General features: G+C 33.2%; 1 protein-coding gene across 1 annotated transcript; it reads right to left on the reverse strand.

The window, feature by feature from the left end:
• Nucleotides 1-3,145: 3,145 nt before the first annotated feature.
• LOC145317482 (uncharacterized) lies at nt 3,146-24,371 on the reverse strand. The gene is made up of 5 exons (XM_080158576.1): nt 24,238-24,371; nt 12,297-12,435; nt 5,867-6,270; nt 5,117-5,755; nt 3,146-4,325 (listed from the first exon to the last, which is right to left on the reverse strand). The coding sequence occupies exons 1-5, from the start codon at nt 24,253-24,255 to the stop codon at nt 3,360-3,362; spliced, it is 2,166 nt and encodes a 721-aa protein (XP_080014702.1). The 5' UTR covers nt 24,256-24,371; the 3' UTR covers nt 3,146-3,359.
• Between the last annotated feature and the right edge of the window lie 2,766 nt (nt 24,372-27,137).

Consider the following 27,137-nt stretch of genomic DNA (forward strand, 5'->3'; position numbering starts at 1 on the left):
GCGCTATAAAAAGATTAGTTTTAGGTTTAGTTTACAGATTTTGCAACTTTATAAATTTGGAAACCCTGACTGAAATGTGTTGATTAGTTGATTGAGAGGCATAAAAGTTAATTATATTTCACATCTGTGTGGTTAAACAAAAATAAGGATAATGGTCAAAATTTAAAAGGTTTAATTTAGGTATAATACTAAATTTTTTCATCATCATATAAGAAATATATCTATAGGGCACATTATAGGGGAGGGGGAGTATTTTGAGCAATATAATAAATTAAACCCCCCCCCCCCCCCTCCCTACTAAAAAATATAACTCAAAGGGCGTTTAAGAGGGGGGCTTGAGACTTGATAGATGGTTGATCACTATCCCCCCCCCTGGCCCCCCTCCCTACAATATTAATAACTGGAAAGGAACCTTTAAGGGTTAAAAGTAGCAATACACCTTTCCTTCATTCAAATTCAAATTTGAAGTTGAATCTGACCTCCCAATGGGAGGCATTTTAGCAATTGGAAAAATCTAAAGGGGAGGGTGGGTAGGGGGTTGTAGCTTAATAAAACCAAACCCCATCATTCCAGCAGTTTACGAGATCGTTCCGTACAAACAGACAGACTGACTCATAGAAAAAAGAAAAAAAAGAAAAATTAAGGGGGTAAGTTAGTGATTTTAACATGATTAATGATTATTGCATTGACAGTGCTGAGGCTTCACTGAAAAGTAGCACTTCCTAACTATTTGGGTGAAGCCCCTAGAGTCTACCCCTCTCCACCACAAAAATGATTGGCTTTTCAAAACAAAACTAATGGGGGAAGGGGGATTCCAATTCACCCTTATCGCATACTCACTATTTACCAATATAGATTTTTTTAAAGTTTTGAAAATAAGGGTTTAATAATTAACCTAATATTTCATTTGTTTTGTAATGTTAATTCCTGTTACGATTAGACACAATGTCCTAGCAAAGCATATCTCTGTAATGAAGTCGTAAAAAAAATCATTATATATTTTCCCATTTCATTTACAGTCGAGACTAAGCCACAAACTTAAACCCCTTTGGATGCTTTGAACATTTTTTATTAAAAGGAGGACTGTCAAATTTCGGTCAGGTTAAGACTTCAGGCTGATTTTTAAAATTGTAAACGATTGATTTCCCTGAGGCTTACAGGTGGCTGACGCGCTACTGTCGAGCCCTGAGAATTTGTGATATATTTGATATAATTTTTGAAGACTATCTAATTTGATAGGCGTTGCTTTTATTTATGATGTTATCCTTGTTCTGAATAGATATCAGCTCCTACTACCCAGCGACATTTCATATATTATTACTTAGGACTTACACCAGATTTTCATGTTATCTAATAAAGTGAAACTCGAAGTGGGATAAAATAATGGTTCTCACCTTCCACTCCCTTCACACCACCCCCTCCTTCCTACTGGATGAACGAACTGACCAATAAATGAGTTCCATATGAGCAAGATAAATTGATGACATTTTTCGCCTGTTATATATATATCCACGTATATTCTACAGGGATTCCAGGGACATACACTCTTATTATTTCGGAACGTTATTGATGATGACAGATTGACAGACCAATGTACATTGTAAAAATACTTTATGCCCCTAGAGACCTTTAGTGCACTTGACTTTAGAGAGGGGTACGTCGATTATCCACTTTCAATTTTAGTTTCAAAAAGAAAAAGTAACAAATTGTGAGAGGTTTTTATCCATGGGTGATTTCTCTTGGAAGAGTGGGATTATCCTCCCCAAAAAATAGTCACAAATATTCCTGGACCTTTTGAAAGCTTCATTTTATAAGAGGTCCATATAGGTCCAGCGAATAGTGAGATCTTAAGCTGCAGACAGATACACAGACAGCCATCCCGCTACTTATTTATAGGGATAATTATATTTTTCTTAAACTTGTAAAAATGTCAATTATAAGAAAATGTAAAGAAAAAGTAAAATGTTAACTGCAATGTTTGGCTTTAGTGCAAGCGTACTTTAAAACAAAACCCATTTCAAAATAAACCAGCACACAAAATTTTCAACCGGATCTATTTTCTGGCGTTGAACTGCTCAAATCTTTGGGAAGGGTTAAGCAGAAAAGGGGGGCTATAGAATTTTGTTGTTGATATTAGACATTTATATTTGTAATAAGACAGGGGGAGGAAAGATGGTGATATAGAAAAAAAGAAAGAAAGAGAGAAATATTGATCTATAGTTAGTTATGTTGTTGGCCTACGGGGAAAATCTTAATTTATCTTGCACTCAAACAACAACACAACAGCGTACAACAACCATGGTGAGAATTCAACAAAGGAGAGCTTAGAATAGAAGGGAAAGGGGTGGTTTGGCCACTGCAGACTTTTAGGAAACACAACTTCTCTTCCTCAACAACAATTTAACAACATTAAACGGACAACAACAGTTGTGGGGAAATAAAAGTTGTTGTGGGTGTTAAAAGGGAAGGAAAATGAACGGGAAAGGTTCAAGACGCATTTCCTTCTTCTATCCATCTCTCTCTTACATGCGTCTTAAAATCACACACACACACACTCACACGTACACACACACACACACACACACACTTATATACGCATATGTATGCTCAGCATGATGGCGCCTAACTCCTGACGCATCACGGCGTCGACGACCGTCGAGTTGCGCGTCAACGTTGCGTTGTCCGTCGTCTTGATAAGTGTTGCCCCGTATTAACTTGGCGTTAATGGACATACGGATTTTAATGGGGTGTGGGGGGGGGGGGGGCATTCAACCCATTTAAAGTATATACATAATACAAATATGTAAATCAAAACTTTTAAATTTTGGGGGGATTAATTCCTCCCCCCCTTTCCCTTTTACCAGACATATATCCAAAATTGAAAGCCTTGTTCTGGGGCCTTTAAACATGGTCCATTTCATTTTTAAGGCCTGCTATTATTCAAAAATATATGCCTGTTATGCGCATGTTTAATTTACGTGTAGGCATATACTACATACATTTTGTAATATTTAATTTAAATTTTATTTATACCATTCAAAGTAGTTCTTTTTAAATGCTAGAGAAATACAAACATTAAGACACAATTTTTTTCGATCTAATTTTTTTAACAAAATCTAAATTTTCCTAAAATAATAAAAGCATGTTTTACGTGTTGACTGAAATAATTTATTTCAATAAATAAGAATAAATAAATAATATTATGGTAAGCATTGTACATTATGGGGTTCTGATGGGAACTAGTAATGGAGGTTTCTAAAGAAGGAATATCTTTGATTGATGAGAAATTAATAATAACATAACAACAAAAACAACGTTTGGCAAAGTTGGTGGTTGCTGTTATGCTGGTTAATGCGGGCTTAACCGTAAGTGGGTTGTGTACACACTGGACATAGGTAGAATGTTGAGCAGTTCTGACGGGGAACTTTATTGCACTGTTGCTTGGGTACGTTCTGGCACTCCTGTCTGGGTACATTTCTGCACTCCTGTTTGGGTACCTGGTTGCATTCTTGTCTAGGTACCTGCTGGCAAGATTGTCTGGGCACATTTCTGCACTCCTGCTTAGGTACATTTTGACAGCTCTGACGAGGCACCTGCTTGCAATCCTCGCGGGGGATCTGCTTGCACTCCTCCTTGGCAACACGCTCGCACTTCTGCTTGGGGACATTCTTGCACTCCTGTTTGGGCACCTGGGTGCATTCTTGTCTGGGAACCTGGCGGGGCACGTCGCGGCACTCCTCCTTGGGAACATTCTGGCACTCTTGCTTGGGGACCTGCTTGGGGACATTCTTGCACTCCTGCTTGGGAACCTGCTTGGGAACTTGTCTGGGGATCTGGTTGCAAGACTGCTTCTCAACACGCTTGGGGACCTTCTTGGGGACGTTCTTGCACTCTTGTCTGGGGACGTTCTTGCATTCCTGTCTGGGGACGTTGCGACACTCTTGCTTGGGCACATTCTGGCACTGTTCCTTGGGAACCTGCTTGGGAACGTTCTGGCATTCTTGTCTGGGGACGTTCTTGCACTCCTGCTTGGGGACCTGTTTGGGCACCTGCTCGCACTTTTCCTCGGGCACCTGTCTGGGCACTTGTCTGGGGATCTTGGTGCACTCCTCCTTGGAGACCTTGTTGCAGACCTGCTTGGGAACCTGCTTGGCGACCTGCTTGGGCACGTTCTTGCACTCTTGACGGGGAACATCACGGCACTGCTCCTTGGGCACCTGGCGGGGTACGTTGCGGCACTCCTGGCGGGGCACGTTCTTGCACTCCTGCTTGGGAATATTCTGGCACTCCTGCTTGGGAACATTCTTGCACTCTTGTCTGGGAACCTGCAACAAATTTTTCATAATATTCAAGGAAGGGTGCAATTAAAAGAGCAATTCTACTCGATAAGTAGATTGATTAAAGAAAAATATAAAAAAATTTGAATATATTAAAAAGACATTTTCCTTTGATATATTTTTAAAATTACATTTTGTCCATTTTTGTAATGACTTAACTTATAGAGAAAGAAAAATATGTTGCTATTGAATTGTACAAGAATGCCTGAGCGCATTTCTGTGTAATAAGTATGCAATGAATGAATTGAAAATATGATATTGTTCAATTCTGTGAGAAACTTTTTTGTCAATGCTTAGTGAATCGAGACCTCCTTTTAATTTATACTTTAGTCACATTTAACTGAACATTAATTGCAATTCAAAACGCTTTTGTTCACCGACTTCCTTTAATTTTCTATGATATTAATTTCATTGAATCTAAATTCCCTTTTTGCTGTATAAACAAATATTTTTATTCAATTGAAGTTAACGGAATTGATCAGGGAGGGAGGTGACAATGAATTGTAAATTATACTGTCCCCCCAAAGTTTAAAATCACGTTCTGCCATTTGTTAATCTAAAATCTTGTTTGGGAGGGGGGGGGGTGAAAATTGAGAAACTGAACTTTTTGAAATGATTATTCAAATGTACATTTGGTATAATTTTGTTAATCATGTTATTTTTTTTTTTGGGGGGGGGGGAATAAAATTATCCATTTTCTCACCACTTAGACTCAATGGAATTAATACTCTTTGATCTTAATAAAAAAAAAACATTTTTTAATGCAATAGATATATTACCTGTTTGCAGGCAGGAGCTTGAGGGGAGCCGTAGCCGGATGGGGCACCATAGCCGGATCCAGCGGATTGGTAGGTTGGCTGGGCGGCCTCACACACCTCCTCGTACACAGTCTCGCACTCTTGCTCGTACTTGGTCTCGCACTTCTGCTCATACTTAGTCTCGCACTGCTGCTCGTACTTGGTCTCGCACTGCTGTTCGTAGGTGGTCTCATAGGTGGTCTCGCACTGCTTCTCGTACTTGGTCTCGCACTGCTGTTCATAAGTGGTCTCGTACTCGGTCTCGTACTTGGTCTCGCACTTGTCCTCGTACTTGGTCTCACACTTATCCTCATAGACAGTGTCGTATTCGGTTCTGTACTCGGTGTGGCACTGAGTGTCATATTGAGTCTCATACTTGGTCTCGCACTGTTGCTCGTACTTGGTCTCACACTGCTGCTCATACTGAGTCTCATAGACGGTCTCGCACTTCTGCTCGTACTTGGTCTCGCACTGCTGTTCGTACTTGGTCTCGCACTGTTGTTCATACTTGGTCTCGCACTGCTCCTCGTACTTGGTCTCGTACTCAGTCTCGTATTGAGTCTCACACTTGGTCTCATATTGAGTCTCATACTGAGTCTCGTACACGGTCTCACAAACCTCCTACAAAATGGTATGAAGAATTTTTCACAAAAAAATTATTAACTTAAAGAATAAAAGTTTCAAAAAAATGTAATGTAAATAAAAATGGTTTAAAATTTATAAGGAACTTGCCTCGTAGGTGGTCTCGTACTTGGTCTCACACTTTTGCTCGTACTTGGTCTCGCACTGCTTCTCATACTGAGTATCGTACACAGTCTCGCACTGGGTGTCGTACTTGGTCTCGCACTGCTGCTCATACTCAGTCCTGCACTGATCCTCGTACTTGGTCTCACACTTGGTGTCGTACTTGGTCTCGCACTGGGTGTCGTACTCGGTTGTGCACTCCTGCTCGTACTTGGTCTCGCACTGCTGCTCGTACTGAGTCTCGCACTGCTCCTCGTACTTGGTCTCGCATGCCTGCTCGTACTTGGTCTCACACTTCTGGTCGTACTTGGTCTCACACTGCTGCTCGTAGCTGGTTGAGCACTGGTCCTCGTATACAGTCTCGCATTCCTGGTCCTGTTGACATCCGTAGCCTGAAAAAAAGAACTTATTTAGTTTCATATTAGAGCCCCACAGGGCTAATTCAGGCTGGGATATGGCTTCCCAAAGGTGAACATGTTCTGGGTGGCCCACTTGCGAAAAAAAATCCACCAAATTTTGTGAAAAGAATGTATAAAGATTAATGATAGAAGAAAAGAATGAAATGCATATTTGTCAGGGATACAGAGATAGCACAATGTGGATTTAAAACCAATTTTACCCCCCAAATTATTTATGTGTATGTTAAAATCTGCTTTTGGTAACTAACAAATATTCGACAAGATCTGGGTGTTGATTAATTTGTCTTTTATTGTCCTTTTCCTGCCTCTTGTAGTCTGGGGCAAGGCAGCAAATATATTAAAGCATACAATTTTAAATAATACAAATCAGACTTTTATTTCAACCATTAATCTTAAAGTTTCTTAGAATGGCTTTTATAATTCTCTCGCATTCAGAGGAAAGGGGAGATTATCAGGGATCTAAAGGGATAAGACAATGGCCTATAAATTGATGTACATCCCCAATGATGATACACACAATTACCCCTTCTGTAGATTACAATTAGTGGTTAAAACGTAAGGACACTCAACTTAATGAACCAACCATTCAAAATACTTTAAATGTCTCCAAAAATTTTAAGCCTATTAATAAGAAAAAAATGTTATTACAAAACTTTGGGGACTAGTGTAATAAACCGCTCAATGTCCCCTCCCTCCCTAGGAGATTATACTTATGTATAATATATATAATACATATCTGACCATTAAAATGTATACATTGTATATATATATAGATATATATATATATTAAAACTTGAATGATAGCCGGAAGTTAAGATGGAATATATATATGTAGACCAGCTCAAATTAATGTAGATTCATAGATGGAAAGATTTTAAGGGTTCCTTAAAATTTTAGGGGCTTCAAATATTTCCAATCAATTTTACTTCAGTTTTACAACTTGCTATTTAAACTAAGTTAAAGTGCTATACCCTAGTATTTCAATAATAGGGATAGTTATGCCTAAAAGTCTTGTGGCAATTAAAAGTAACATTTACTTTAGTTAAAAGTAGTTTTTTTTGCAAAAGATTTAACTAGATAATTTTTTTCGTTAAGTAATTTATGTTAAGCAGATTATGATATGTTTTATTATTGTCAAATTTTGGCAATACTGACACTGTTAGGTCGTACAGACATACCTCAGTCAAAGAGAAGCTGCTCTCTACTAAGCAGGCGCAATTTTGAGTACAAACTAAGATGTAACTGATGGCGTTTTGATGTTGATAAAAAAAGTTCTGTCATGTCGGCTTCCATCTTTTTATAGATCTATTTACGCCCACACAGAAATACATATGCGCAGGAGCCAGGGATCTACAGGGATAAGACAACGGCCGATAATTCAATGTACATCCCCAATGATGTTACACAAAATTACCCTTCTGTAGATTACAATAAGTCGTAAAGACTAACCAATCAGAATTCAATTAAAGTCCCCAACGATGTTTAGCCAACCAATAAGGAATCGTTAGTATAAAACTTTGGGGACTAGTGTAATAATCAGCCCAATGTCCCCTACTTCCCTGCGCAGGAGCTCTTTTCAAGGTTGGAAATCTGACTTACAAACTTTTAATATGTATGCAGTAGAGGGTTTTAGAATACAATAAAATTGTGCTTTTAAGGACTTTAAAGATACACATATGAGCAAAATATGCTTATGTAAATACTTCACGGATTTTTTTAATAAAAAGTCTTCAAAATATTGTTTTAGGGGAAAGAACAGCGTAATTTACATTATTTCAAAATACGCAAGAAATGAAACCCTATAACATAAGTCTATAATACATACTCAGGCCTTTAATCCTGACTCACACTAGGCTTTTTAACAATCAATCAATCAAAGGAAAAGTGCCCCAAGATGTAAAAAGGTGAATGATGGAGCGACTTTTGATTATATATTAATTCAGCATTAACAAAAAAAATATTTTAATATTTTGAACAATATTTAGTATATAAAAATGATATTAAATCATGTATAAAAACTTTTTCCCGTTTAAGCATAAAAAGTTCTGAGAACTAAATTAATGCACAATAATAATAAAGCATAAAATGCATATTTCTGGTTGAAAAGTCAAATTAAATGGTAGCCTTTACATTCAACACAAAAATTACTTCAGAGAATTCAAGTTTTTACAATTTTAACATTTAACAATATAAATATTTTGTAATTTATGTGGAGAAAGGCATTTTGATCTTGCAGCTGAGTGCACAAATATAATACATAACTGTGCTACAATAATTAATTGTTATTTAATAGATTTTTCATACTCGCCACAAACAAAAGAAAATTATTTATTTTTTCACAACAAAAGTAAATGAAATCAGGGAGTGATAGTTCACTTTGAGAAAAAAATTTTTGCCTTTTTCTTTTTAGTTTTTCATCACTATCATTTTTTATAAGGTACTAAAAGATGCTTCACTTTAGAGATAAACGGAAATGAAAACTGATTTTTGCCAAAATTGTAAGTAACGCTCTGTATTATGTCCACAATGAAAGCCTTCAAAGCATATTAAATGCAATTATTTTTTATAGAATTAATTACATATTTTTTTGCACGGAAAATTAATGTTCCAAAACTTTTTTGCCAACCCCTCCCCCTCTTCCTCTCATATTAGCAGATTTTTATAAAGTGGACATATTTAACAAGAGATGATTATCATACAACTTATTATCAAGTGCAGAACAACAAAACCACTGCAATCCCACCACCCCACCCCTTCTTTCACTATTTTCAACCATATTGTGGTGCAAGTCATCCTATTATAGCGAGAATGCCGCAAATTATTAATAGCCGAGACAAATGTTATATAACGGCCAGGACAGTTCTTACCCTTTACACAAGGATTATAAACCATAATTTTGTTGCTTTAATTTGAGATAATTTAGTTTTCTTCACTCTCTTTTTCTTCCTCTCACCCCTTTACCAGTTTGAGAAGTAATAAGAGCATGATTTGAGCTTTTTTCTTAAATGTGACATAGTAAATAGTAATGTCATAAGGAAGGCAACAAATAATAAATGATTACAAAACTGACAGTTTTTTTTTACAAAATCATTCATTTGTCTGACCCTCCCATATTATGTCCAGAAATGTAGTGTGTCACTTTTTGTTACAAATAATAATACAACAAGGATGACAACATCCATAAGTAGCGAAGCACGAAAAATCATAGATTGGAATACGTACAGGTAGATTTAAAAGGTTTTTACTAAAATCAAGAATAGATTTATTGGATAAAATAAGTATGAAACCTTGTTTTATTTTGTATGATGACGATGGTCAAAGTAAATTATATTAAAGATGCTCATAACAATGGGAAAAATTATTTTGATACTGATATCCCATAAAAGTTTGAAAATTGGATCAAAATAAACAAAGATCTTGGGAAATATGTAAAACATATAGAAATAGCCAAAAACCTGATAAAAGGTAGTCTGGCCGCCATGGTTATTTTCTTAAAACGACAAAAATTTAATTTTTAAATCCTTAACTTAAAAATTTTGAAAATCGGACCATATACACTGAAGATATGGAAAAAAGTGTTAAATATATTTATAAATAGCCTAAAACCTGCCAAAATGGCAGTCTGGCCGTCATGATTATTTCCTTTAAAGACGGTAAATTTAATTTTGATATCTACAACTGAAAAAATTTTGAAAATCGGACTATAAACACTGAAGATATGGAGAAAAATGTTAAAAATATAAAAAAAAAAACAGCCTAAAACCCGCTAAAAAGGCAGACTGGCCGTCATGGTTGTCTTCTTTAAAAGACGGGAAATTTAATTTTGATATCTATAACTGAAAAAATTTTGAAAATCGGACCATACACTGAAGATATGGAGAAAAATGTGAAAAATATAAAAATAGCCTAAAACCTGCTAAAAAGGCAGTCTGGCCTTCATGATTGTTTCTTTAAACGACAGGAAATTTAATTTTGATATCTGTAACTGAAAAAATTTTGAAAATCGGACCATAAACACTGAAGATATGGAGAAAAATGTGAAAAATATAAAAATAGCCTAAAACCTGCTAAAAATCGGTCCGACCGTAAATGATGTTTTATAGTCAATTGTGCTCCTTAATAATAAGAATGTTGTCAATAAATTTCAGCATTCTATCTTTTATAGGAGCTGAGTAAATCCCATTTCCCCCATAGCGTTACGGACTGACGGACTGACGGACTGACTGACTGACTGACGGACGGACGGACAAAGTGAATTATAGAGTAGCTTCGCTACTAAAAACGAATTATAAGTATTTTTAACTTGTTTAATATAAAAAAAAAACTAAAGGCATTTTTTTGTTAATTGGACTACAAACAAGCCATTTTGATGCCTATTTTATTAACAATAGCTAAGGTGTCGAAAATGGGGGGAGGGGGACAACTCCCAGTCATAGGGGTAATACTAAGTTTTTTTTCCATACTTAACTACAAAAAAAACTTTAAGGCTTTAAAATAACGGGGGGTTAAAAGCTGATAAGATTATAGAATGTCCTATTCCTTGCCAGAAAATTATGTGATAAAACTTTTATCAATCCAAGTTATCAGTAAATTACAGCTTTAAACATTTTGTGTATATATCTTTCAAAAATCAAAAAAAAAATAGCGCCAAAGCTATTTATTATATGTCATAAAATTTATCCTATCAAGTCTGATTTTTTATGATATGAAATAGTAAATTTATGCCATCATTAAAAAAGCTCCTCATTTTAGAAAATTTAAAAATAGATATTTATATTACTAATTATATACTGACAAAAATAATTAATAATATGATAATTATGCTAGCAAAGCGTAAAAAATAAATAATAAATATAACTCAGGAAGGGAGGGGACATTATGCTGTTTATTACACTAGTTCCCAAAGTATTGTTAGTTGGCTTAACAACCTTGAGGACTTTTATTGAATTTTGATTGGTTGTTTCATTTAGTTGAGTGTCGAGACGTTTTAACCAATAATCATTATTACAGAAGGGGATGTTTTGTGAATCATCATTGGGAATGTACTATTGTACACACATTTATCGGCCATTGTTTTATCCCTTTAGATCCCTGAATATAACTATAAATGATAATTTACTGTCAACTCCAGATTTTGACTTATATTTTTGTGTAGAAAAGTGTATGTTAAACATATTAAATTTAGTCTTACAATGAATGCTGCATAAGACATTTTTACAAGATTAACAACTTAAATGTAATTTTGCCTGACAATTAATTAGACTTTAAGCAACAAGGATTAAATATCACCCACTGTTATCTCAACATTGAAGGGGATCGGTTCCTATTTAGTAGCGAAGCTTTTCTATAATTCATCTACGTTATGGGAAACGGTTAAACGTGAATTTTTTCGGCTGCTATTGAAAATAGAGGTTGAAAATTTGTTGTGAAGTTTTCTGTGTTCAATGAGCTTATACTTATTAATACACAATCCGTTTTAGTATTTTTTAATGCTGAGCTATCCCCCTTGTAGATGTTGGATATTATCATCCTTGTTTTATCCACATACCCCATTCATACCCCCCTAGGCTTTGGTAATTGTAATCCAAGTGACTAATCTGGATTCAAAAGAGATTTACATTACTGGATCAATTGTTCTTAATTGCATATAATTAGGCTTAGCACAGATTTTTAATCCATTAAGATTACACTAATTATTTTGTTAATACTTTAACATCTAATTAGAACTGTTAATAGGGATAAAGTTATCAATGTTTTCAATAGAAAAAAAATGTGGTTTTTTTTAAAGACAAAAATGCATAATAAGATAAATAATTGTAATTAGCCGAAGGCCCAGCTAATAAAACTGGTAATTATTTTATGTTTTTTTTTTCATTTTAATACTGTTGAAAAATTGTCTGTAATTCGATTCTATACATGATTTTTCAGTATGGCCGAAAACAGGTTCTAATCCAGCGGATATTAATCGGTTTGGAGCCCAAACTGGAAAAGTTTTTTACCTGAGGGTTCGTTTACTCTTTCCAGTGTGCATGCTGGCTCCTGGGGGCTTCCATATCCCTCCGGGGCGCCGTAAGCGGCAGCTGGAGCGGGGGATTTGTCAGGTGTGGGCAGGGACAAAGTTCCCACCACCCAGGTAACCTAAAAATAAATAAACTATTAAAACATTTATACATTTTTTAAAAACAATAATAGGTACAATTTTAAAAAATCTAAAACTATAATCCAAAAATGAATAATTAGTTTGTAATTTGATAATGGATTGGTGATCTAATATATTATCATGTTCAAAATTAAATTATACATCCTGAACCACAAAATCAAAATAAAATATGCAACACGGCCTATGTTATATTCAATAAAAACCAAAAAAAAAGCTTTTCCTATGTTTGCCTGTAAACTACGTGTTGGCATTTGTACTTAAATATTTAGTTTGTCTGTGTTTGTGTATTCAGGGATCTAAAAGGATAAGACAATGGCCAATAATTTGTTGTAAATCCCTATGATGATACACAAAATAGCTCTATCTGTAGATTACAATTAGTGGTTGAAACTTGATGAACCAATAAATTAAAATTCATCGAAAGTCCCCAAAGTTGTTAAGCCAGCGAATAAGAAAAAGTTATTATAAAACTTTGGGGACTAGTGTAATAAACAAACCAATGTCCCCTCCCTCCCTGGTGTATGCGCATACTTGCATGTTTGTTTGTGTATATGTTATTGCAATTTTTTTGCTTGCATTGCATATTGCAAATCCGTGATTATTGACCATCCATGCGAGTAATTAACTTGTTAAACAGTCAAAGTCTAGAATGTCAATAGAAAATTATATTTGATTGTATCTAAAAATAATATCTTTTGCAAAAATAATACTCTAAAACTTTAATTAAAAAATTATCTAATGAACCATCCACTAGGGAAAGGTATGCAGGCAGGGAGGGGACATTGGACTGTAGTCCCCAAAGTTTTATAATAACATTTTCTCATTTGTTGGCTTAACAACTTTAGGGACTTTTATTGAATTTGGATTGGTTGGTTTATTAACTTAAGTGTTCAAACGTTTCAACCACAAATTATAATTTTGAGTATTACAATTAGGGATTTATATCAATTTTTTGGCCATTGTCTTACCCCTTTAGATCCCTGAAAGGTATGCGTAGAATAAATGATCTGATAAAATGATAAAAAAAATCTGAAAAGTGCAATAACAACAAGTAACAACAACTGCATTCCACAACATAATTCAACTTCCCCCTTTTTCTTTTTTTTTCATACATGCATTGCAGTTGTACAAGTTTTTGATTCCCTAATCTTTATTGAATTCATAAAATCAATTGAACCCGCAAAAATCTATAACAAAATACATTACATAAAATATAAAATGCTCTCTATTTTAAACTTTTTCGTCCTTGAAGACTAGAAAATCCATTATAACATACTTCCTACATTTCATTAGTTTTAATTTGTTGTTATTGCGAAGCTTAAAAATTTAACTATGAAACATAACTTTAAATTTATAAATAAAATGTTGTATAAAAACTGTGAAAATGAAAGCTTTATTTGATAAGAATTATGTATAATAAAACTAATTGTTGAGAGAAAAATAAAACAATTAGTCAATTAATTATTATAAATGTCTATTATTAAAGAAACAATCGGAATTCAACATTTATCATAAGCATTGTTTGTATATAACATAATTTTACTCACTAGTAAACTAACAGTTTTAAAGCACTATTTACATAGATTTATAGATGTTTTATAGAAGTGTAGCTTTTTTTATAACTAGAATTTGTCAGTACTTCCTTCCAACTGACCGAGAGAATGTCCGACTGTCAGACCATTAATTTTTTTTTCTTGACGGATTTCTAAAATTTAAGCTTAAACATTACTGCCATACATATGGATATGATTGTTCTGTCTATAACTAAAATGTTTTAAGACGTGTAAAAATTTTAATCCCAAAACGTGACATAACTTTATATGACTCAAATAATAAATTCCCTATAACAATTCACTGATCACCCACCAACACGTCACTTGAATTGGGGGAGTGCCCATTACTCCAAACCAATTCTTCTATTCATTTGAAAAACATAAAACGGGGGGTCAAATATTTTTATTGATTCTATAGATAGTTATTGTATAACATATACAATTTATTACAATACACAATGCATAAATAAATTGTTTGAATAGCTGCTCCTAAATCAATCATAACGTGAATTGAAAAAAAAACAAGTTTTTAAGGTTCTCCCCTTTTTAATGCCATTTACGAAATAGGGTGTCTTGATTTTATGTCTAAATGTGTGTTAAAAATGTGTGTGTGTGTGTGTGTGTGTGTGTATGTGTGTGGCTTCCGTGACAACTTCTACATTTCTGATATCTGATAAAATATGTATATATACTTTATATATCCAACGTATGTACTATACATGGCTTTTAAAAGATAGAAGGAACACAGGAATCTAAGGGATGAGACAATGGCCGATAAATTGATGTACATCTCCAATGATTAATTACCCCTTCTGTGATTGGACATTCAACTTAATGAACCAAACAATCAAAATTCGATGAAAGTCCCCATAACTGTTAAGCCAACGAACGAGAAAACACTATTATAAAACTTTGGGGGACTGGTGTAAAAAAACAGCCCATGGCCCCCTCCCTGCCTGGGAGGATCAAGAAGTAGAAGTGGAGTATATATTATGCAAGACATGTCGACGACGACAGGTCATTAAATTATACAGTTAACTCACATTAAAAACTAGTTTTAAAATTCAATAATCAAGGCACAAAAATTAAGTTGGTATTTAGAATTCCGTAATATATGACATATGAACTAGACAAATGCAAATAAAATGACCTCAACGGCTTGTAGAAAAGCATCGTTATGGGAATTAAAGTGGGTTATCTAAAGATGATAAATACTTAGTGTTACTAAGGGGAAATTTATTGATTAAGTTCTGATAATATGACCATTTATGTGTAAGAAATAAATATTTGCATGCCGTAACATTTACAATATTTTAGATTCCAATGCTTTTATTACAAAATTCCATTTATTACAACAAAGATATTTGGAAGGAATTCTACATCTAACCCAATCTATTTCATTTCTGACATGTCAAGAATAAAGATTAAATTTCAAGCATTTTTTAATAGCCACGGGTTCGGGTGTTCAATATGTGTTTGAACAAGATTCCTCATCAAAATTGTGTAAAACCCAAAACCTCAACAAAATCATGTTGATAAACGATTTTTCAAAATGTCAATTTGGGCACGCATGGTGTCCTATACCCAAAAAAAGAGATATTTGTGGTAGACGTACTTTTCAATAAGAAGGCAATAATGTGTCATTTTTTTTAGATAGAATCCTTTGTGATAATCTATTCTTCCGTGCTTCTACATTTTTTACCAGATTTTGTTGGCTTTGGGATAATCAATAATCATTTAATATATTTGTAAATACAGGGTGTTTCAATAGAAACGTCTTTTTTAAATTCGTAATTATGCATAGAAAATAAAACAATTATATAAAATGCTTTATATATTTGGAAAACCTATTCTGGGACATTTATGTTTCAAATATTTGAAAATTATTTTTTCAGTAACTTATGCCTCAAAAACCGGTTTTTCAAAAGGCCTTTTTTTGAAGATTTACGGATTTCAGGTTGTGGAAAAAATGTGCACATTTTTAAAATTCAAATTGCGCGGCTTGCATTAATAGTAGAAAAAAGTCATGCATATCGTTAGAATCGTCATAAACTCTAGTTTCTAAAAATAAATGTACTATTATAAAGTGCTATTTGTAGTTTAGGAGCTACGTTGAAAAATGTGAGAAATGTTGAAAAGTGTAAAGAAAATTTAAACATTTTACCACGTAGTTCCTTTACCATACATAGCACATGAATGGTTCTTATATATCCAAAAACTAGAGTTCATGACAATTCTAACGGTATGCATAATGTTTTTCTACTTTTAATACAAGCCGCGCAATTTGAATTTTCAAAATGTGCACATTTTTTCCACAATCTTTAAATCCATAAATCTTCAAAAATAAGGTCTTTGGAAAAACCGGTTTTTGAGGCATAAGTTATTGAAAAAATAATTTTCAATTATTTGAAACTTAAATGTCCCAGAATAGATTTTCCAAATATATAAAGCATTTTATATAATTGTTTTATTTTCTATGCATAATTAAGAATTTAAAAAAGACGTTTCTATTGAAACACCCTGTACAATCTTATTTAGATAACATTTTAGATTAGATTTGCTTTTGTTTCAGTTCTTATATTACAACAAATGCAAGTAAGTAATCATTCTTCATCTTATATTTAATAAATATAAGTTAACTCTTCCCTTAACCCGCCCCCCCCCCCCCCTTTCTTCTGGCTACTCAATATATTTGACCTCGAAAGTTAACTTCTGAAAATGGTTCAATTTGAATCTAAAACTCAAGGCCTACTTTTAAAATTCCCCCTAACCACAAAACCCCATTTGAGAGAGATGCCTTTATTATAGGCCTTACTTGACCATTACCATTATTTCCCCCTTTTTTCTTTGGGCCTTAATCATAATTTTTGCTTCCGCTGTTGGCCAACTATGGACCGTAGATAAATTAATTAACAAATTAAGGGTACACTGACCCCCCCCCCCCTCCTTCTACTACACTGATTTATATAAATCAAAGGCCCCAAGTTCAATTATTAATTAGTTTAGGCATCATTTGTGTGAAGGCATTACGGACAGACTGCGGACCTAATTGTAAAGTTAAATGAACCCTAACTATAAAGCAGGATATGATATAAATGAAATGATAATGTGTATACTATGGGATGAAAATATACATTTGCTTACCCAATTTGCCCTGAAACTATGTATCAACGGGATTTATCGCTGGAAGCTTAACATTGATGGACGTATGTTAATTGTGTTTTTGGAGTAACTTCCCTACACCCACCCCTCTCCCCACCGCTCCCCCATCCCCTCAGTGTATTTCCTATATTTATAACATTTATAGCATTAAATTTTTTTCTCATTAAAATTGCAAAAAGATAACAATACAGCTGCAAGTCCCACTATAGTACACCTCAGATGAAACTATATCTCTATTAAGTATGCCTATATACCATATTGGTGAATAGTTTATACTAGGAATCTTATCTAAATCTAAATTTCCATGTCTTAAATGACAAGTATAATGATGCGCTAAGCTAAGAAACATATAATACATCAAACTTGTAAATACCACAGGAGTGCTATAATAACTCTACCACAAGATAAATATTCTTACAAATTTTATCTAAATTTAAAATCTCGTGGCTCCGGGTAATATATAGAAAGGTGGGGTGGTATTGTAACCCAAACAACCATTATAATATTCTAAGAATAATCTTCACATATTTTCATGCACAGACAATATATGGGAGGGGAAGGGATGATTCTTGAATGATAAAGTATGATGTATAAATGAAATGTTAAAGTGTGAAGCTCACGACTTTTCTCTCAGGAGTAAACATCAATTTAATTTTTGTCATCCCGTCCATCAACTGTTAAATGCCTATATATAAATTTAAAGTTTAAATGGGCTTAATCTTATAAAAAGAATCTATACTAACTAGTAAAATAGCAATTAAGCAATTATAATTGATTTAATTTTGTCAAAATTTTATTTTGTTTTTTCACATTCTACGGTACTGAAGTAAGAAAATAACGAAACTCTTGGATAGATTAAGACATATGGATGGCACTGTAATTGTCCAGAAATTGCCTCTTAAATTTCTTCAAATGACTCACAAAAAGTATTTACTTATGCATGTTTGTGTGTGTATAAGTGTTAGTGTCAAATTTGAAATGGTCACTTTAAAAAGGTGTGTCCTGAGACGCCTCCTACTAAACGACCTCTTCACACATTCATGGCATCTCGAAACTGAAGAAGCGTCAAAACAAACCGAAGCCATAAATTCCACAAGAAATTCTATGTCAAACATTAGACTTTACAAGCCATAAGCCTTTTTAGGCCTAGTAAAAAATGCAAAGGTTCTTAAAGAATGAAAAAAATAATACACAATTATCTAAACAATCTGAAATGATTAGATGATTAAAATCTAAAACAAAAAATAATCTAGTTATAAAATCGTCTAGTTTAATGTTAAAAATAAAATATAAACTCCCATACTTAATCATATTAAAACCACAGAAAATACCAAAATTACTTGAAAATGATTTGTTGATGAGCCTTATCATAAAGAAAAATCTAAATTTGGACAGTTAACTCAAATGTAATTAAACATTATCATTTTTAAAATAAAACTAAATGTAATGATTGTTTTAAAAAGTAATTATATTTTCTTGCCGTATTTAAAAACAATTAAAAATTTTTGTTCCAAATATATTTCTTGTGAGCTTAATTGTCTGTAATTATTTTCTGATTTATATCGATCAAAGTTTAATCTATAATTGCTTAGTAACCAGAAATCAAAGTTCAGTATTATTGGAACAGAAACGCCCTTTCATTATTGTATAATAATAGGGAAAATGTTTAATTCCAGATCTTGTTTAGAATTATAATATTAAAATGTCTGCTACTATTAAATCATGAAGCAAAGCAACATCATAACAATAACAAAAGTATTTTGGCCGTTTGTACATCTGTAATTTTGTCTTTACAGTTGACTACTTATTTACACTATATTAACTTATTTTTGCTGCGTTACTTGGAAACTTGGCGAAGATTGTTATTTCCTTAAAAATATGTACAATGATCAACAACTTTTTTTGTGATATTTTCCTCATTACGAATAAAAAGATGTGCAAATCTTGTCATTGTCAAGAAAAATTTATGCAAGAGCGTTTCTGTGAATTATGAGGAAAAGTAAAACAAGGATAACAGCATCCATAAGGAGCGATGAACAAAAAATAAAAACAAAGTAGTTTTACAGCAGATGTTCAGTTGTTTAAAAAAATAAGTTTTAATTCTTTTAAAGCATGACCGAAAGACAGACGGACAAAACAATGTATAAATTAGAACTATACATAGATATAGATCTAACAATTTCAGCTGTCTATCTTCAATAGCATTCGAGAAAATCACATTTTCCCCAAAGGACTGACTGACGGATGGACAAATAAAGTGAATTAAAGAGTAGCTTCGCTACAAAAAAAATCATAATTCTAAGCAATTCCTTAAAAAAAACAAAAGTGTAAAATTCCCACGCACATATTGGAATTTAAACTATTTCATTTTAAATTTAAATTCTATCAATGGCAATTAGTCATGGTTTATTTATCAACCTGTTACAACAAGAATAATGACAATCATTCTTGGGAAGCTAATAAACAAAAGAAAGATAAAAGCTAATAAACAAACACACACCACATCAGAGAGGGAGGGGACATTGGGGGTGTTTATTACACTAGCCCCCAAAGTTTTATGATAACGCTTTCTTATTCGTTGGCTATATAACCTTGGGTACTTTTTTTGAATTTTGATTGGTTAGACCATTTAATTGTTTGTCCAAATATTTTAACCACTAATTGTAAACTACAGTAGGGATAATTTTTTTGTATCATCGTTGGGGATGTAAATAATTTATCGGCCATTGACTTATCCCTTTAGATCCCTGCAATACACACTCTCACATCTATAATTGATGATTACATTATTTTAAAGATTATAACAGTTTTACAGTTAATTACGTGATTTACGCCATGATTACACTCTATGACAAAGTGCTAATTAAAACAATGTAAAATCATTGTTCAAACAGTTTCTTGTAAACTGTCCATTAAATTGTTCTTGTATTGAATCCAAATTGACCAATTATCTAATCACTTGAATAAAGTGACCCTAGTGAATACTCGGCCCATATATCAACCACCACCATAGATGGAGAAACAATGGTAATAGAAAAAACATGCGGCAAAAACAGTCATTTGCGCGCTCATAAAAGAATGATTATAACAAAAAGGTGTCCCCAGGGCTCTGTGTAGACTCAAATCAAACAAAAACCTAGCATAACTCTGAATTGAGAGATCCATGGTAACAAAAACATACAGATTATTATGAAGGTTTCACATTCTCAAGAAAAGAAATAGGGGTGGTGGGGGGAGGGGGTGGAGGGGCAGGATATGAATTCAATTCTTTATGATAAGTTGAATAGTAGTAGAATGTACTTTTTGCACAAAATAGCATGCGCTAAGTTTTTACCCTTTGCGTGCTTGGGACAGGGCATAAGTAGAGATTAGATTACTATCATTATCAAATGTAAAAAGATTTATGGAAAAGAAATAACAATAGTTTTGTCATCATAAGCGTGGACAATTAAGCCATTATAACATTAATATCAAGAAAGGAAAAAAATGTAGATTCAACTTGGAGTTAGATAAATCTAGAAAAAAAAATAGTTATTTTATCTATTACTAGCGGCTACGCCCCTAGAGGCCTCTAGTGGCACTTTAAATGTTTTTGTTTGATAAAGTCTCTACTATATTTTTTTACGTACGATACCTCTTCATTTGACGTTGAAGTCTCCTAAACGTTTTTTAAAATTTCGATTTTTTTGTCATTTCTCTTGGGAGGGTAGTGGTACCCTCCCCCAAAATAGTTAAAAACCTTCCCGGGACTTATGAGAAGCTACCCTGTTAAGGAGAACCCGATCGGTTCAGCGGTTAGCGAGATCCTTCGGTACACACAGACAGACACACAGACAGACAGACAAACATCCTGTTACTTTAGTATAAGGATTCAATTTACTGACTCTCCTTTTAACTTTGATCGAATATTCAAATTACATATACAAACATTACTTTTTTAGATGTAGAAAATTTTAAGAATATTTTTAGTTTTACATGAAAAAATCGCAAAAATTTTCTTGTTTACAGATGTTAACAGAAAATATTTTTATGTGCCATATGAATTAATATACAAAAATATAAACAAATTCTAAAAATCATTGAATATAAAACCTCAAAAATTTCTGAATAAATTCTGAAATCTCAAGCCAAGAATGTCATGATACTGCGGTTTTCTGGTGATCTATATTTTTCCAACACAATGGTTTTTTTCTCCACTCTATTGAAAATAAAATTACCACAATAACAGTGAGGCTATCCTTAGACAAATTTGAAATTATTTTGACTAACTGTTGATTTATTTATGTTTTGTTTATATGCCAAATATGTGGGATGGTAGTTTTCAAAAGAAAACAAATTTGTGCCAATTTTTTTTATTCTTTTATTAAAATCAGACATAGGATAATGTACATTTTGGTGTATGGCCTAATAAGGCATCTTGAGCAAAATCTTTTTTGGTGAAAACAAGGGTAAAATAAACCAAATGCGTCGATAGCCATCTAATAAACCGTCAGATAGTTGGTACTTTTTATAACTTGTAAATCCGCAACTTAACTCGAAATCCAAATCGAGATACGAAAAGTGTCATAAGTGACGTCATGAAAATAGTCTAAATCCATTTTTTATGGTTTTCCTTTCCCACTTCACTCTCATCCTTGCATTTACGACGTATTTTTGTAACGTCACACATGACACTTTCCGTTTCTTCAATCTAAATGTTAATTAGTCAAAAAACGAAAAAAAAGAATTGATTATTATGATATTTTTAAAAACCAATAACTGGACTTTGCTGAATATTAAAATTTCAAGGTTAGGCAAGAAATTTTGCAAAAATGCGCACACAAACCACACACATACAATTCAAAGCAGGCACAGAAACACCCACACAATCTTTTACAAAACATAAATCCCCTAAAAAAAATACTCTAGAACAATATTGAATATTACTTTATATTAGTTTTCTTTGTTTTAGTTATGAAATTTCTGTCATTTTCATTAAAAAAACTTCCCCTTCCCAATAATATTTGCTCTGAAACTGACCCCTTGTTTAAATAATAGACTACTTGGAAATTCAACTTTTGCAAAGATAAAAAAAAATTGGCGTAAAAAACTTGCACTGCACTTGTTTAAGCTTCCGCGTTATATATTTTTGTCTGTGTGTGTGTGTGTGTGTGTGTGTGTGTGTGTGTGTGTGTGTGTGTGTGTGTGTTGGTGTGTGTATGTGTATGTGTGTGTGTGTGTGTCTAACAAGTGACTCTGAAAGTAATTTTGAGGATCAAGTTTATGACCCGAGCTACTTCTAGGTTTAAGAACATTTAAAGCAACACGTACACCCACTTACACACACACATGCACACACACACACACACACACACACACACATGCACACTCAATTATAACTAATTATGTAAGTACAGGTAAAAATTTAATTGCTTACAACTTCAAAAAAATTGGACAATTAGCGCAACTTTTAATTTTTATGTTAAAAAGGTCATTATACAATTTTATTATATCAGATAATAAAAAAAACATTTGCAAAAAGCTGTTTTTCTTCCGCTAATTGTGTGTTAAAAATGTTGATTGTGTGCGTATGCCATTCGCGTAATCTTAGTAATCTGGACTTAAAACACTTTAGGCATTTAGATAAATACACATAAGCCGAGATATACTTTATACATATATATACACAGTTTTGCAACACTCTAATTGCTCGCTAAAAGGATTTAAACGGATGTAGAGAGAGATATGTGTTTTTTTTGTGCTAGATAATTAGAAAAAAATTGATTTAATTAGATAAAAAAAATATAAGTGAAACAACACAAAATAAAAGAAAAAACATCAAACATTTATTAATTTGTGAAAATATACATAGATAATTTTCTATTTTGAAATTCTGCAATTGAATCTTTACTCTTTTTTTACATGTAACTTGAATAATTGAAGAAATTTTTTTGGCTATGCATATGCAGCATGCAGATACAATTTTTAGGCACGAATTTGTACTTCGACACGCTTCCCTTTTCTTTTTATTTTCTTACTTTATAATAATAGAATCTATGTATGTATAATCTTTTCTTATACTAGACTGCCCAAATGCCTATGGTATGCCTATATGAACACACGGCTAAAGGTTAATTCCTTTTAACTAAGGGCAAAGGAAGGGTAATTGGGGAGATGTATATGGGGGGGGGGGGTATAAGAGGAAATAAAAAGTTGATTTTGATGGTTGTTTCTTTAGCCAATCAACTATATACTAGCCAATCAGATGATTGGTTAGGCCTAGGCTATCTAGGCCTATGTGTATAAAAATTATAATCTATACTAGGCCATACATACATACATACATCCATAACAAAACTGACATTTAATCTTTAGCATATATAGGGCATACCAATTTTGGACGTAAATGGGTATTGATTTTCTTTGGGGTTATTCTAGTATAGTATAAGATAAAGGTTTATTGAAAATATATATTTTTAGAGCTCTACATTTAGGAAACATATTTCTATAAGGTTAGAGCAAACCAATATTAATGAGTTTGGGGCTTAAATAGGGAACAATAGGCAGACATAATGGGGAGGGAGATGGAACTCTTGTATTGTCTTAATTAAAAGAAATGCCAAATTAGGAAATATTTAATTGAAGTCTAAAATTATTCTTCCATATAATGTTTCATATAATACCAAAATGAATTCAATAGTTCCAATGCAGTAAAGATGGTTAAAATATTTAAAGAATTTTTTTTTTAAATTTGACAAATTTCTATTAATTAAAGAGTAAAGATAAAATCACTAAATGTTTGATATAATTTCTATTACAATGTTATAATTGTGTTTGAAACACTTGGGCTGGGTATACACATATCACTAATCACATTATCCCTTATGTTATTATCTTTTGATGAATAACATTTGAATCACCACATTGTTATTACACAATAATGTATTAGATCACCTTTCCAATATATACAACAGACAGCTATGATATCATCCTATGTGTTATGTAGTAAATTGACGCAATTTTTCTAATGATTTTCGAAATTCTTTAAAATGTTGTAATAATTTTTCTATGTGATTTTAGACCTACCAATAATAACAACCGCATGACTTCACTGTCCCTAGCGATATGAAAGCCCTGTTTCTATATGTTGGATATTTATAACTTAATGTCTACCGGCCAATATATGTACAATAGCATGCACAACAGCACAACAGCACTACAACACTAACACACACACACACACACACGCACACACACAGCCCCCAGGCTGTGCGACCTTCAAAAGGTTGTCAGAGATCATAGAATTGTGTTGCGAGGGGGGGAAAGGGGGTGGCAGGGGTGTAAGGTTGTGGAGAGGGGAGTGTTGTTGTAGAGCACCACTACCATCAACAACATCTCTGCCGTCTTTAACGTCGCGGTGGTGGTAGTAGGGAGGGACAAGGGAAGGGTTCTGATGAATTGCTGCGCAACTTTGGGTAGGTTGTGAATGAATTAGTGGGGGAAATGTTGGAAATGTGTAGGGGGAACAGCAACGCAGTTGCCTAGGCACAAACAAACACAGCTACGCAACTATACGCATATACACATACACACTAATAATATTGACGCAAACGGGCACAAACACACACAATATTTATGCCGGGCATTTTAAATCTGTTTCTCTCTCTCTATTTGCGTCTTTCTTTTTCCCTATCTTTTCTTTCTATATAGATTGTATGTATATGGTGAATTGAACAGGCATAAAACGTATAAGCAATATCTCTGGCTGAAGGGGATGTTCACTGGATTGATAGTGTATATTAGCTCCCCCCCCCCCCCCCCCCAATTTCTTTCTTACTTAATTTAACTATATCTAAATTTAAAAAATCTCGGCACTATACGCCGTACCTGTACACCAACATACGATAATTTTAAGAAAATATTATTAAAGTTTGAAAAATGACAACAAAACCAAATGAAAAAAAATGAGAAATAAAGACTTTGTTTTAAATTCTAAAATATAAATGCAAAAAATGTAAAATTTGAGGATTTTCTTTAATACTTATATTTGCGGGAACTTTTGTTTAATGAAATCTTCCAATTTTTAACATTTACAAAACAGCCTGCTTTATTGCATCAAGATCCATGACAGATCTATATAGGAAATAAATGTCTATATATGAGCTCAAGTCTTCCAAGCGATGAATGTTTAAAACTCATAGTGCTCCAATAATCCGTAATAAACTCTCATTGACCAGAACGATAAGACCCATTATTTTACTGTATGAAGAATAAATTCATTTTTTTTATTTCATGTTGCTATTTGAATTATATTGAAGTATTAAATTTCTATCCATAAAACAGAAAATTTAAATCAATAATATAGTAAATAAAAGAAAGCTTAGTTTTAAAATAATTTGATACTAGCGATACGTGCGCAATGTGGTCAGATATTGAACTAAAATTTAACAGTTAACTGAACATTTTAACCCTTTCAGGACGATAATTTGAAATAAAAAAAATATTAAGATCCTAAATAGTTTAAAGAAAGAAATTGTCAGGGAGAAGATAATGGAAGAATAGGGTTAATAATCAGAATTCAATAACCAAAAGAAAGTAAATAAAACATTGAATAAACCTAGCCAATAGCGAGATAATTATATCGAGCCAAACTCTAGTATTTTTATACCAAAGACTTCTCTTTATTGGGACATTTTTCAAAGTTTATATATTTACAATTGTTATTTAGCAAAATCTACGTCCATAAGAAAGGCATCACCAAGAAGATATAATCAGCAAAATTGTCTTACTTGAAGATAAAAATTATATTTTTGTATACATAAACACTAAAGTTTGAATTAAAATTAATTTTAGTGCTGTTTTAGACTAGCAGCTGCTCCTATAGCATCCAGGGGCTCAGTATTTGAAGGAATGGGAATAGCAGAAAAATAACCTAAAACCATCTAAAAATTTGAATATAAAGTGTTATTGAGATTTTGAGCTACATATAAAAAAAAGCTTACTACTTTGTATTATAAAATAAACCTTGTTCATAACTTTGGTTTATTAGCATATATATAAAGAAATTAAAAGTAAATTAAAAGGGGACTATCCACGAACGAGAGCAAGTGATTCTAAGCACCTTCCAGCATTGATCCATAGTATCTTTTTAGTGAATATACTAGTTTTATGTTTAATATTTGGCTTATCGACTAAAAAGTTAGGTTTCACCATGGTTTTATATGAAAAAAACTTTGAAATGTTAAGCATTATTTGGTGCAATGTCATCAAATGTTTTGATGAGTTCAAACTGTTGTTTAAAAGCTTAATGCATAAGTATATTATTTTGATTAAAATGTATATTCAAAAAATGGGTTGGTAACTTGAAAACAGTTTAATTAATTTACTTTTGCAATTTACAGCATTTGATGCTTTTCTCCCATGTTATTTTATTTTGTCCTTTGAACTCAACAAAGCGTTGGTTGATATTGCATCAGAAAATGCTTTACATTTCAAAGTTTATTTCATAGAAAATAATAGTGAAACCTAACTTTTTAGTCGCTAAACCAAGTATTAAACACTAGCGGCTTCACTCCTAGCCTCTAGGGGCTTTGCCCCAAGAGGTAATTAAAGAAAAAAAATAATTACCTCTGGAGATGCCCCCACAAATTTTAAATAATTTAAAAAAATTGAGGGGGGATTTTTTTAATTTTTGGGGGGGTTGGGGGTGTCCCACTCCCCAAGAAAATAGCCTAAAACCACCACAGGACCAGTAGGTATATTTCCTGAAAAGTAGAATCCGATCGCTTCAGTGGTTACTGAGATCTTAAGGGACGGACAGACAGACGGACAGACAGACGGACAGACAGACGGACAGACAGACGGACAGACGGACAGACGGACAGACAGACGGACAGACAGACGTACAGACAGACGGACAGACAGACGGACAGACAGATGGACAGACAGACGGACAGACAGACGGACAGACAGACAGACAGACGGAC

The sequence above is a fragment of the Acartia tonsa genome, chromosome 4 (genome assembly GCF_053477335.1).
Source record: "Acartia tonsa isolate MP-2025a chromosome 4, ASM5347733v1, whole genome shotgun sequence".
Classification (NCBI taxonomy): domain Eukaryota; kingdom Metazoa; phylum Arthropoda; class Copepoda; order Calanoida; family Acartiidae; genus Acartia; species Acartia tonsa.

Coding starts and splice junctions, on each gene's coding strand:
- LOC145317482 (XM_080158576.1), bottom strand. Junction 6,271..12,296: donor AAGAGTAAACGAACCCTCAG/GTAAAAAACTTT, acceptor TCTTTTTTTCAG/GCTACGGATGTCAACAGGAC. Junction 4,326..5,116: donor AAGCTCCTGCCTGCAAACAG/GTAATATATCTA, acceptor AATTTGTTGCAG/GTTCCCAGACAAGAGTGCAA.